General features: G+C 40.4%; 1 protein-coding gene across 1 annotated transcript; it reads left to right on the plus strand.

Moving 5' to 3' along the window:
* The first annotated feature begins 1129 nt into the window (after window positions 1–1129).
* unc93a (unc-93 homolog A) lies at window positions 1130–11159 on the plus strand. Its single transcript, XM_061051612.1, has 8 exons — window positions 1130–1371; window positions 3476–3657; window positions 3873–4102; window positions 7396–7521; window positions 8089–8300; window positions 8448–8583; window positions 8672–8803; window positions 10328–11159. The coding sequence occupies exons 1-8, from the start codon at window positions 1282–1284 to the stop codon at window positions 10612–10614; spliced, it is 1395 nt and encodes a 464-aa protein (XP_060907595.1). The 5' UTR covers window positions 1130–1281; the 3' UTR covers window positions 10615–11159.
* Window positions 11160–11467: the final 308 nt, after the last annotated feature.

Genomic DNA, 11467 nt, shown 5'->3' on the forward strand with positions numbered 1-11467 from the left:
CTCTGTGGGTGACAATAAGAGTAAGATTTACTTTATTGATCCCACAAGGGGAAATTCTGTTTTTACACTGTAAGTCATGCAACACACTTATTTGAATATACACATTCACAAACAGGATCCTATGGACATGCACTAATGGAGAGATGTCAGAGTGACGGAGCTGCCCACAGCAGGCACTCCTGAGCTGATGGTGTGGAGGGGGTTTGGTGCCTTGCTCAAGGGCACCTCGGCAGTGCTCAGAAAGTGATCTGGTCTGGTTGCACCTCTCCAGCTACTTCCATATTTGGTCCGCACTGGGACTTGAACCGGTTCCCAACCCAAGTCCCTACAGACTGAACCACTGCCGCCTAATGTCTAAGTCTAATGTATATATGTGAGCTCTCTGTTTGTTCTTGTTGTCTACAGATATATATGTATATATATTTGATCACAAATTATTTTGTTATTTTAATATAACGTGAAGTGTACAGTATAAGAAGATTAGTTTAGCTGTTTAAGTACATTTTCGGTTTTGACAAAAACACAAAATTGCCACTGTTGAGTAAGATATAAGCTGAAATACAATTTTTACTTTTTATTTAGTTTTTGTTCTCGTTTAAAAAAAGAATGTCACAGCACAGCCGTATGCATTGTGTCAGACGGCCTGAGACCCCGCACACAGGAGAAGGGTGCATGTTGAAGCCCAGTCGTATGAAGTTGCTGTACTGTTCAATGTATTTTATTTTCCACAGATGATATGAAAATAAATCTGCTCCAGTTTGCAAGGAAGTTTTTGGTCTTCGTCTCATCATACACAACACAACGCCACATATATTTAAAAACAGTCAACTACCGACCAGATAGACAAACATCAGACTATAAAAGTGTGTGTGTGTGTGTGTGTGTGTGTGTGTGTGTGTGTGTGTGGGGGGGGGGGGTTAAAAGATGTCTAAAAATAAGAAGGAAGAAGTTGGACGGAGGTTTTTATGGTCCAAACATCTTTAATGATTCAAAGAAAGTCGTTTAACTTTATAGGTTCAGATCATTTTGACTTATAGGAGGCCGTTTGGATGCCTGATGATAAGAAATCCTCTGAGTAACTATCTGCAAAAACCATGTGTGTCACTTGGCTGGACTTTGTTCTTGGCAGTGTACAACTTTATCATACACACACACACACACACACGGTCATTTCAGCTGTCTTCACTCTGGAACTGAACAGCTGCTGTATGAAGACGTTAAACATACATATCGATCTCTTTTAAAGCCGTTTTATTTCGGGTTTTTTTTTGTGTGGCAGCCATGATCAGCCGCAACTTCAAGAACGTACTGGTGGTCTCTCTCGGGTTTCTGTCTCTGTTTACAGCGTATGGAGGCCTGCAGGGCTTACAGGTAGGTTTAAATCCTTGACATATGGACAGTCATAACAGACTTGAGTAACACTTTAAATAGAATACCTACTCATGTAATACTAGAAAATCTAAATATAAAGTGACTTTATTCCTGGGTGAATTCATGGCGGGACAATGAATTGAGGGATTTTCACAGTAACACTTCTGTTTGATGTTCAGGAGTTTAAGTATTTTACTTCTTTTATACATTTTTAAGACTTAAAAAACTATTTCTTAGAGCACTAAATGAGCAATGATTCAGAAGTTCCTCGAGGTTGATTATTGGACTTTAAGAAAAATGTATATGTATGAAGGTAAGTTATTGATTCCCTTGGTACATTTTGACTTACAATTGCGCTTAATTTGAATATCATGGGTCGATACTTTCTCTTGGTATTTATTTCCATCTGTAATTGCAAAGACAGAGACCCTCAAACAAACCCTTAACATTAGAAATAATGGATAACAGATTTGATGTTTCGCTTCCTGTCCCCCTTTGATTTGATGTGGTTGTTAGTTTTGTGCCGTAAATATCATTAATCTTCAATTCATTTAAGATTAAATGTTTATTTTGACTGCAGTATCTTAAGGAAGTTACTCGATTTAATAGATTTTTTTAATGGTTGATTCATGAAGACACCAGCAATTCAAGTATTCAAGAAAACATGATATTTTTTATAATTTATGGAGTTAGTTTTTGTGTTAGATTATTCTTCTTTCTGCTCCTTTTCATTCAAGATTTGAGATTTCATGTTAGTTTTTAATTGTTTGGTCGATGAATGAAGTAACGTTACAAATAAATAAACTACAGAGATAAGAGATTTACTTAACTCGTTTTCATTATTGGTTTTATAGAACTTGTTTTTTTTAGGTAGTCGGTTAATTGCTCTTTGTTTTTGTTGTTTTTGTATTTGAGCAAGGAGTATAGCCTCTGTACATGGGGTGTGCAACATAACCACTAGGCTATAGGCGCTCCATTAATTCTTTACTTAATCTCTAACTTGAAGACCAAGTTTTCGTTTCATGAATAAATGAATGTCTGTCGTGTCTGAATCAGTATCAGCAGATGTCAAATCACTCAGATGGGACAATTGTGTTGTTTTGATTTAAAGGCCGACACATCATGGTACACATGATTCACACACATTACTTTATAGTCTTTACACTTAAAAAAAAAAAAGACCTCCACTGAAAATACTCAAATCTGAGTAAGTGTATTTGTCTCATTTCTTTTTTTTTATGACCTATTTAAGCGATATGACAGTGAATAAGGTCAGAAATCAGGGAGAGAGAGAGAGAGAGAGAGAGACAGAGAGAGAGAGAGAGAGAGAGGGGAATAACATGCAGGAAAGGAACCACAGGTCGGATTCAAACCCGGGCCGTCCGCTTGAAGGACTTAAGCCTCTGTACATGGCGCGTTCGCACTAACCACTAGGCTATGGGCCCTCCATATGTCTAATTTCTATTAAAATAAATATCTCATGTATTACACTTATTTTAAGCCACATTCCCCCGACAAGTCCTGATCAACATCTCATTTTGAGACATTACAAGAAAAAAACAAGGCCTGAAAAAACAATCTGCCTATGGGGCAAACACGTTTTACTCACATTTCCTGAAATACAGTAAGACATTACATCATAGTTTAAGAAACTTAAGATTAGCTTTCCCCATAGGCAGATATTTTTTTAACACAAAAAACAATCTGTTATATATCTTGAAATGAGATGTGTATGAGGACGTGTCAGATAAATGTGGCTTAAACTGAGAGCAATGAGATTTAGAAATACGACAAATACAGTTGTTTAGATTTGAGTTTTTGCAGTGTAGTCTGAAATTCAAACTTCACGTTGAAGGGAAACTTAAAGTGTCGCCATTTATTGTTTCAAAAATCTTGAACCAAGGGAGTAAAGTACTTCAACAGAACAGTTTAAATTAAATCTACATGACCGCCGAACAAGACTCAGAAAAATAAGTTAAACAGCTGCAGGATAAAATAAGCAATATTCTTCCTTCCGTGTGTGTGTGTGTGTGTGTGTGTGTGTGTGTGTGTGTGCGTGTGCGTGTGCGTGTGTGTGTGTGTGTGTGTGTGTGTGTGTGTGCAGAGCAGCCTGAATGCGGAGCAGGGGATGGGCGTGGCGTCTCTGAGCGTCGTCTACGCCTCCATCATCATCTCCTCCATGTTCCTGCCGCCCATCATGATCAAAAACCTCGGCTGTAAATGGACCATCGTGGCGGGCATGGCGTGCTACGTCTCCTACTCCTTTGGGAACCTCTTCCCTGGCTGGTAATCCATAAACCAATCAACCGTTGAGCACATAGAGGCTGGAACTAATCTTACATTTCTACAGGGCTGGGTGCCAATTTTATTTTGAGCCCTTGACCCCCTTTATATCCGTGCACGTCCCTGTTCTGTCATTATTCGTGCAGAACTTTCACATGCATTCAAACTTAGATTTTTCCAAGTACATCAAAGTTGAACTGATTTACCGTCCCGTCTAGGTACACCCTGATTCCCACCTCGGTGATCCTGGGTTTGGGCGGCTCTCCAATGTGGTCGGCTAAATGCACCTACCTCACCATCTCAGGGAACATGCAGGCCGCTAAAGACGGCAAGAAGGGCTCGGATGTCATCAACCAATACTTTGGCATCTTCTTCTTCATCTTCCAGTCCTCGGCCGTGTGGGGAAACCTCATGTCGTCGCTCATCTTCGGACAGGACTCCAATATAGGTAGGTGGACGACTACAGAGGACATGATGAAGACCTGTGAGGGACGTGTACTGAGCAGCTGGTTTATACTCTACATTCATTTATCTAGAGTCAAAGTAAGGAGTGAACAGAGTATCATACTTTGAGTGTTACTCTTTTCTATGGAGACTTTCCTATGACTCTACCCCAGTAAACAGAGGTTTGATAAACTGGCTCTAGATTAATGAACTTCTACTTTGAAATGCTCTTACAGAAAAATCTATTCTTCTTCAACAGGGGCACTGACTTTTACAGGGGTGGCCTGAAGTTTGATATGTGTACACACACACACACACACACACACACACACACACACACACAAAAATATCAAGTATTTACCCTTTCTAACCGTACCAATCAGACTTACTTTTAAGACACAAGTTAATGGCAACATTAGCTTAGTTTAAGTCACAATTAACAGTACTAACAAAAAGTGTATGCAAAATCCTGCACAGTCTAACTTGTAGTGTTTTTGATCTTTGGTTAGTTTATGTGCATTACTTATGTATGCACTACGTACCTGTCTTATGAAATAGATGTGCAAAGTTTTTATTTAAGTACCAACAAACAAAACAAAATATGCTATAATGATATGTAAAAAAAAAAAAAAAACTACTCGTAGCCTTTGCAGAAAGAAGACAAAATAGTTGGTTTTAACATAAGTCCCTCCTCTGACAGGGCAGATAGCCAATCACAGTTTAGGGATTAGGGTGGCACCTGGGGTGGCTAATCAGCTAATGAGCTACACAAGGTAATGTTTAAAAAAAATAAGTATTCCATGAGTAGAAAAAAGGCGAACTATTAACCTTTAACCTGCTAAAGACTTACAGAAACAGAAACAAAATGCTTGAGTGTTTACGAAAAAGATAAAAGATAATATTTCAGGAGTGATGCAAAGTGAGCCTACCGTTATCCCATGAGCTTGGATCTTTGACTTCCTGGGAAACGTTTACTTCCTGGACAGCTCTGCATCTTTATTGGTGACCTGCCACACTAGCTGAACCAATAAGGTCACACATTTGACATTATTGGTCCCGCCCTAGTTGCACCCCTACCAATTAAAAACTCCTTTATTAAAATGTTTACATTAAAATATATAAATGAATTAAATGTTTACTAAACCTGTAATATACATTTCTTTTGTTGAGTTTATATTACCTCGAATATTTTTAACAATTATCAAAGCCAGAGAAATCTGTCATTTTATAGTTGTAACGGGACATGTTTATCGTTGCCATAGAAACAACAGATGTTACGTCAAAGACCGCTGCATAAGGATGTGTGAGCTGCTACTGAAAGCTGCCGTACTGTTGCTATATGTGCTGCTGTGATAAAAAATGTCATGTACATTATACTTGGATACATCGTTGGTAGACATATTCTCTTCTTCAGGTCTATTTTGACCCCATTTGTCTCGACTACTGTCTAGTAGGAGAATGTTTTTTTTTTATTGTTCTTGATTGAGAGGCCCTGGCGGCGGATTTTACATATGAAAGTAACACAACAAATCACCAACATGTTAAGCATTTTCAAGCATGTTTATGGACACTAGTCCCCCCTTATTCTCATGTTTTATTTTTGATATTTTATACTATATCTTTGCTGCACCGTTTTGGTTCCTGGTTTGAATCCCTGTTGGACAGGAGCCTATCGTGTGGAGTTTGTATGTTCTCCCCGTGCATGCCTGGTTTCTCAGTATAGATGATGGATGGATGGATGAACATTATGTTGTTCATTGATAATGTGATATATATATTCATGTACAAAGGAACCTGTAATATTTTAGAAGATTTATTTGTGTATTTGTGTATTTGTGTACGAGCATTTCTCACACATGCACTTTTGGGGCAGCATAGGGGTCTTTAATGTCCTGCGTAATTAAGTTGACCCAGATGTCCGGTAACATGTAGCCACACAGAAATGATGTGGTTGAGTTTCTGTATCTCCAGAGAACAAAGTAAAAGTGATTATTATAAAACCAATGAACGCTTGGAAGTCACCGAGTGTGCAACACATGCTTAATTATTTCATGTCTCAACAGGAAGGGGTATGTCTATAACTCCATTTCGAGTACAAACAATATGTACCATGTTTAAACACAACACAAGATCCTCCTTTGACAGGGCAAGTAGCCAATCATAGTCTGAGATTTTTAGGGTGGCATCCCGACAGATTCAAAGGGGGTCCTTGCACCCCCCAGGCCACCCCTCTGGACACGCCCCTGCTGACAGCTCAGCCTCAGTTTGCGACTCGCTCCCTGTGTGCAGCTCACACATTTACACAAACAAAGAGTGAACAAAGTCTAACCAGCGGATCAGTGTATTTTTATGGGTTTTGGTTTCCACAGGGTGTGTGAGGTGTGGATGAAGTTTACAGTGAATCATTTTATTGCTGTTGATGCTCTTCAGGTTATCAGTTTAGACGAGGACAGAAGCTTGTAAACGTGCATTTCTTGGAAGAATTACATGACATAGCTTTTTCTTTTCCTATTTCCGTCACTCTGTTGTGACGGCGATAATTATCCAAAGAGCACCTCAAACATGCACTTGTTTTAGTCCGGGAAGCATATATTATGTGTGTCCTAAATAACTTTCATTATGATTTGATCCATGCATGAATATTAAAAAGTCAATGACTTATTTATACATTATTGTGGGACATCAATTTAGTGGGACATTTTGTCTTGAAGGGCAATAAATACAGTTTTACTCAGAAACTCTGGTGACCCAAAGAAAGGCAGGTTTCTAACAAATGCATGCCTCCTCAGACAAACTGAATCTGCTGAAAACAAAATAACGTCTACCCTGCAGTTCTTTGTGAAAGTGAACTTGTTACGCAGACGACACCCAGTTATACGTCCCTTTGCAGTCTACAAATCACAACAGTCTAAATTTACTTAATCAGTTGTTGGGCATCTCAAAACTTCCTTAAACTAAATGACGACAAAGCAGAAATTATCTTGTTTGTTTGATTGCCAATCTTGGACCCCTTTTACAAAAAGTCAAAAGGACTGCAAGGAAGTTTGGTGTTGTTTTTGATTCAGAACGTTGCTTTGATATTGAGTTAAAGGAAGCTTTTGTTTCAGCTCAGGTTCATGTCTGAAATTAAATCCTTTTGATTACTTGTTCATGCTTGTCGTTCCATTCAGACTTCTGTAATGCCCTCCTTAGCTTATGGATCCAATTACTCCCTTCACTTGCTCCACAGCGCTGTGCCTGGAAACCCCGATCATTTAACTCTGGTTCAGTGAAATCTTTCGTACTTTGTCCTGACAGCTCACATCCCTGAGGAGCAGCTGTTGAGCTGCGGAGCTGCAGACTGCGGTCTCAACATCTCCATGAACTCCACGACAATCAAACCTGCTCAGAAGCTGGTGTGGACGCTCGTCGGATGCTACATCGGTAAGAACAGAGTTTACTTTGGCTTCACAACAGAGACACCGACAGATTGAATTATTAATATACTCATCAAGGGTAACGGAGGGTTTCATAAAGGAACGGGCAGCAAAAAGAAGGTTTTATTGGGACTCATAAGGAACAACTTGACTGGCCTTTTAACATTGTTTTAAAGGGACAGCAGCTGAAATTAACCGTTTCAGGCAGAGGCTGAAATGAGGGATTTGACTGACACCACTGTAACATAAATTAGGAGGTTTTTGAGCTACACATCTCAAAATGCTACTCAATAGGTGTCTGACTAATGATAATTAATGGTTAAAGTGAGTATAATAGATCTCCTTTAAAGGGAAGTGTACAGATGCCTTGGTGTTCTTTAACATCATCTTGTTGCTCCGTTGTTGAGAAGTGCAAAGCTCAGCAACGGCCGATAAGACTTAAACAAAACAACTTGAAAAACATCATAATCAGAAAGAGTCAAACTAGAACTGGAAACCTAAACCTGTGTTTTCCCTCACCACATCATACTGTAAATGTTTATATCTTACCCTCAGTGTTGTGTATCCTCGTCAGGCGTCGGTGTGCTGGCCATCCTGATAATCGCAGTGTTTCTGGACAACATCGACCAGGAGCAGACCAGCGAGTTTCGTGGCAATAGGGAGCCGTTCCTTCAAACGTTTCTGGCCACGTTCAGACTGCTGAAGGACTGGAGGCTGGTCGCCCTCATCCCTCTCACCATGTACAGCGGCTTCGAGCAGAGCTTCCTCTCCGGGGAGTACACCAAGGTGAGAAGGTCGAAACCATAAATGTTGTGTTAAACTGTGATGTGATCTCGATTTATGATAACAAAATACTCTTAATCTTTGATGTCAGATCCAGATGTCAGATCTGTAATGTGTCCATTTGCTAAATCCATGCTGTGTCTCTTGCAGAACTATGCCACATGTGCGCTGGGGATCCATTACGTCGGCTTTGTCATGATGTGTTTCGGAGCCGCTAATTCTGTTTGCTCATTCCTCTTCGGGAGAATCGCTCGCTACACGGGGAGAGCCGCACTGTTCTTTCTGGGTAAAAACCTTTGTTTTAATAAAATGAATACTTAAAACAGATACAGGATAACTGCAGATGTTTGATTGGCTTTTTCGTCCATTTTCAGCTGCGGCTTCCAACTTCTGCTGTATCATTGGTCTCTTATACTGGAGGCCTCATCCGGACCAGCTCCCCGTGTTTTTTGTGTTTCCTGCTCTGTGGGGAATGTCGGACGCTATCTGGCAGACGCAGACCAATGGTAAGAAACTAAAACAACAACAACATTACATGAACTTTTAATAGCAGGTTAGAAAACTGTCTTTAAATGAACCGGACAATTAAAAATAGAAAAACTCTTTACATCACTAGATAAGGGTCTCTCTAACACACAAACACTATTTAGACTTTCTACTTGCAAGGCCGGCAACTGCTTGGGGCCCCGGGCCAATAGGGGGCCCCCCCGAGGGCTGACAAACTTTAAACCAAAGCAGTGGCTCATAATGTGCAAATTTTTGCAATGACAGTAGGAAACCTCCCTAAAGTGGTCCCATCTGACAACGCTCACTCTCGTTACGCTGCTTAATGTCCCATGCATTATGTCTGTGGAAACCAAAGTTTGGCGGTAAAAGTCACCGGATGAAAATGAAGAAGAATAATCTGTCGGGGAGTGAAAACAGAAAGAGGAGTAAGCATCGGGACACTTTCAGACATAACAAGGATGAACGCCGGGTTGGAGCGCCCCAAAGTTAAATTTTTGCCCGGGGTCTTAATGGAGTCTAGAATCGTCACTGAATATCATTAGCAGTATTTTGATATTTCTATTAAAAATGTTGTGTAGTGGAGTCACAAAACTACTTTCCTTTTCGCTTCCAAAGAATATGAATCATTATGAAATCATTATTTTACCACAAAAAGTAGACGTGATGGTGATATTCACAGGGGTTCTGGATTCAGTGTGTTCTGGTTTCTGTTTGGAGTACAGTTTTAGTGTGATTAGTCTTCACCAATCCCAAATCAGCAGGCTTTGGTGTTTTCCATCAAAAACAGCCATACGGAGAAACGAAGCAGATCATAATGACATCCCAGCTTCAATCACAAGTTGACACCTGTTGATAATTTATTTATCTCTATAAAGTGATATCCACATGCAGGTGCAGCTTACACTCGTCTTTAGATCAAAACATTTCAACTTGAGCGACAAATCCGCTCGACACTGTGTCACTATAAATAATCAGCGGTTGGATTTCCCAGCTTCCTATAATGCATCAGAAATGATCGATCTGACCTCCATTCAAAAACAAAACATTTTAAAAGTTGTTTATTTGTCCTCTTAAGGACAGACATGACAAAGCTTGACTTTTTACTTGTTACATCTCTGCATCATGTTGTTACAGCAAGGCAAGTTTATATTTTCTATGTAGCACATTTCAGAAAACAGAAGACCTGCAAGATGCAAGTAAATCACAAGACAATCAGTGAGGCCTCCGTGTAACTCGCTATTTACAGTCAAACTGTGACTCACCAGAAACAGATGAACAGACAATCCTCGGGGGAATGTAATCAACCAAGAAATGACACCACATTTGCATTGGAGACATCTCTGCAGGCACATTAAAGACACGCTGTCTGTTGGACTGTAAGCAACGCAGGGTAAAGGAGGAGTCATTTACTGCTGACATCTGCTGACACTGCAGTGCCTGAAGAGTTCCCAGAGGCGTATATAAATGCAGATGAAAGCTGATGATAGTAGATTTAATTTGCCTTTTCTTTTTCTGCCCTGCAGCTCTTTACGGCGTCCTGTTTCCCCGGGAAAAAGAGGCGGCGTTCGCCAACTACAGGATGTGGGAGTCGCTTGGTTTCGTTATCGCCTTCGCCTACAGCACCTTCTTATGTCTGGAGTATAAACTGTACATCCTCCTGGCCGTGCTGGTTCTCACCGTCATCACTTACCCCATAGTGGAGTACAACGAACACAAGAGCCCCACGCCGCCTATCGAGGGAACCTACACGAGTCACAAAGACATCCTAAAAAAAGACGAGAGCGCAATCATATGCCAGACACCGATGTAGAGACTGAAGATCAGGAGTTATTATTTTTTTTTTTTACATCCTGGTATTTGTGTGGAAATGTTCAAATTGCATAAAAATACTGAACTGTCGGACTCACACTGGGCAATCCGTCCGGTGCCAAAGCACGCTTTAACCCTCAAACTCCAGACCGTTTGACTAGTGTGAGTTCTCCGATCCAGGCTCAAGCACTGTACACCTTCTTGGCCCTGGTGGCTCATTGGAAGAAGTGTGCTTCCACGGCTTACGGCTCTATCCGACGAAAATAACTCAAAATAAGCCACAAAATCAGTAAAGTTGCAGTCTCGTTCTCTGATGTGCAAACGCGGACTTGACCGCCCGTCTCTCTTTTATTTTTTTTTGTAAACTAAGCATGCTTCATGTGTTGTATTACGACGTTGTGTCCAAGAGGTGACCGTGCTCGTGCCCGGGCCCGGTTACTCCTGGAGCAGTGTGAGTGCAGGCCAGCGGGGTGAATCACTCTTCAGCACGGTACGGGAAAACTTTGTCTAGAGTGAGTGCACCATTAAAGAAAGTTTTAAAGTCAATCACAAAATGTTCCATGTTTTCCATCTGACTGGAAAGGAGGATAAACAGCACACTTATTTGAATGTTTACTGGTTCAGCCTCTTGTCTCCCAGTAGAGCCCCACAAACAAAATGATCACATTATAATGTGTATATGACGATGAGCCTTTTGTTTTGATGAAATATCTTGTGTTATGTGCATGTTTGTCATTAATCTCTGCAATGCTTAGAACACAGTTATATACAGGTGATATGCTCTGTGATTAAAGATGATTTACTGCTCAAACTAGCAGGTAAACGTTGAACTTCTTTTTCATGACAGAAAAAAA

Source organism: Labrus mixtus, chromosome 12 (assembly GCF_963584025.1).
Source record: "Labrus mixtus chromosome 12, fLabMix1.1, whole genome shotgun sequence".
In the NCBI taxonomy this organism is placed as follows: domain Eukaryota; kingdom Metazoa; phylum Chordata; class Actinopteri; order Labriformes; family Labridae; genus Labrus; species Labrus mixtus.

What these genes read in the sequence shown, in the direction of transcription:
- unc93a (XM_061051612.1), top strand. Translation starts at nt 1,282, where the DNA reads ATGATCAGCCGCAACTTCAAGAACGTACTGGTGGTCTCTCTCGGGTTT. An exon ending in GAGGCCTGCAGGGCTTACAG is followed by an intron (nt 1,372 to 3,475) that starts GTAGGTTTAAAT and finishes GTGTGTGTGCAG; the next exon opens with AGCAGCCTGAATGCGGAGCA. An exon ending in CGGACAGGACTCCAATATAG is followed by an intron (nt 4,103 to 7,395) that starts GTAGGTGGACGA and finishes TTGTCCTGACAG; the next exon opens with CTCACATCCCTGAGGAGCAG.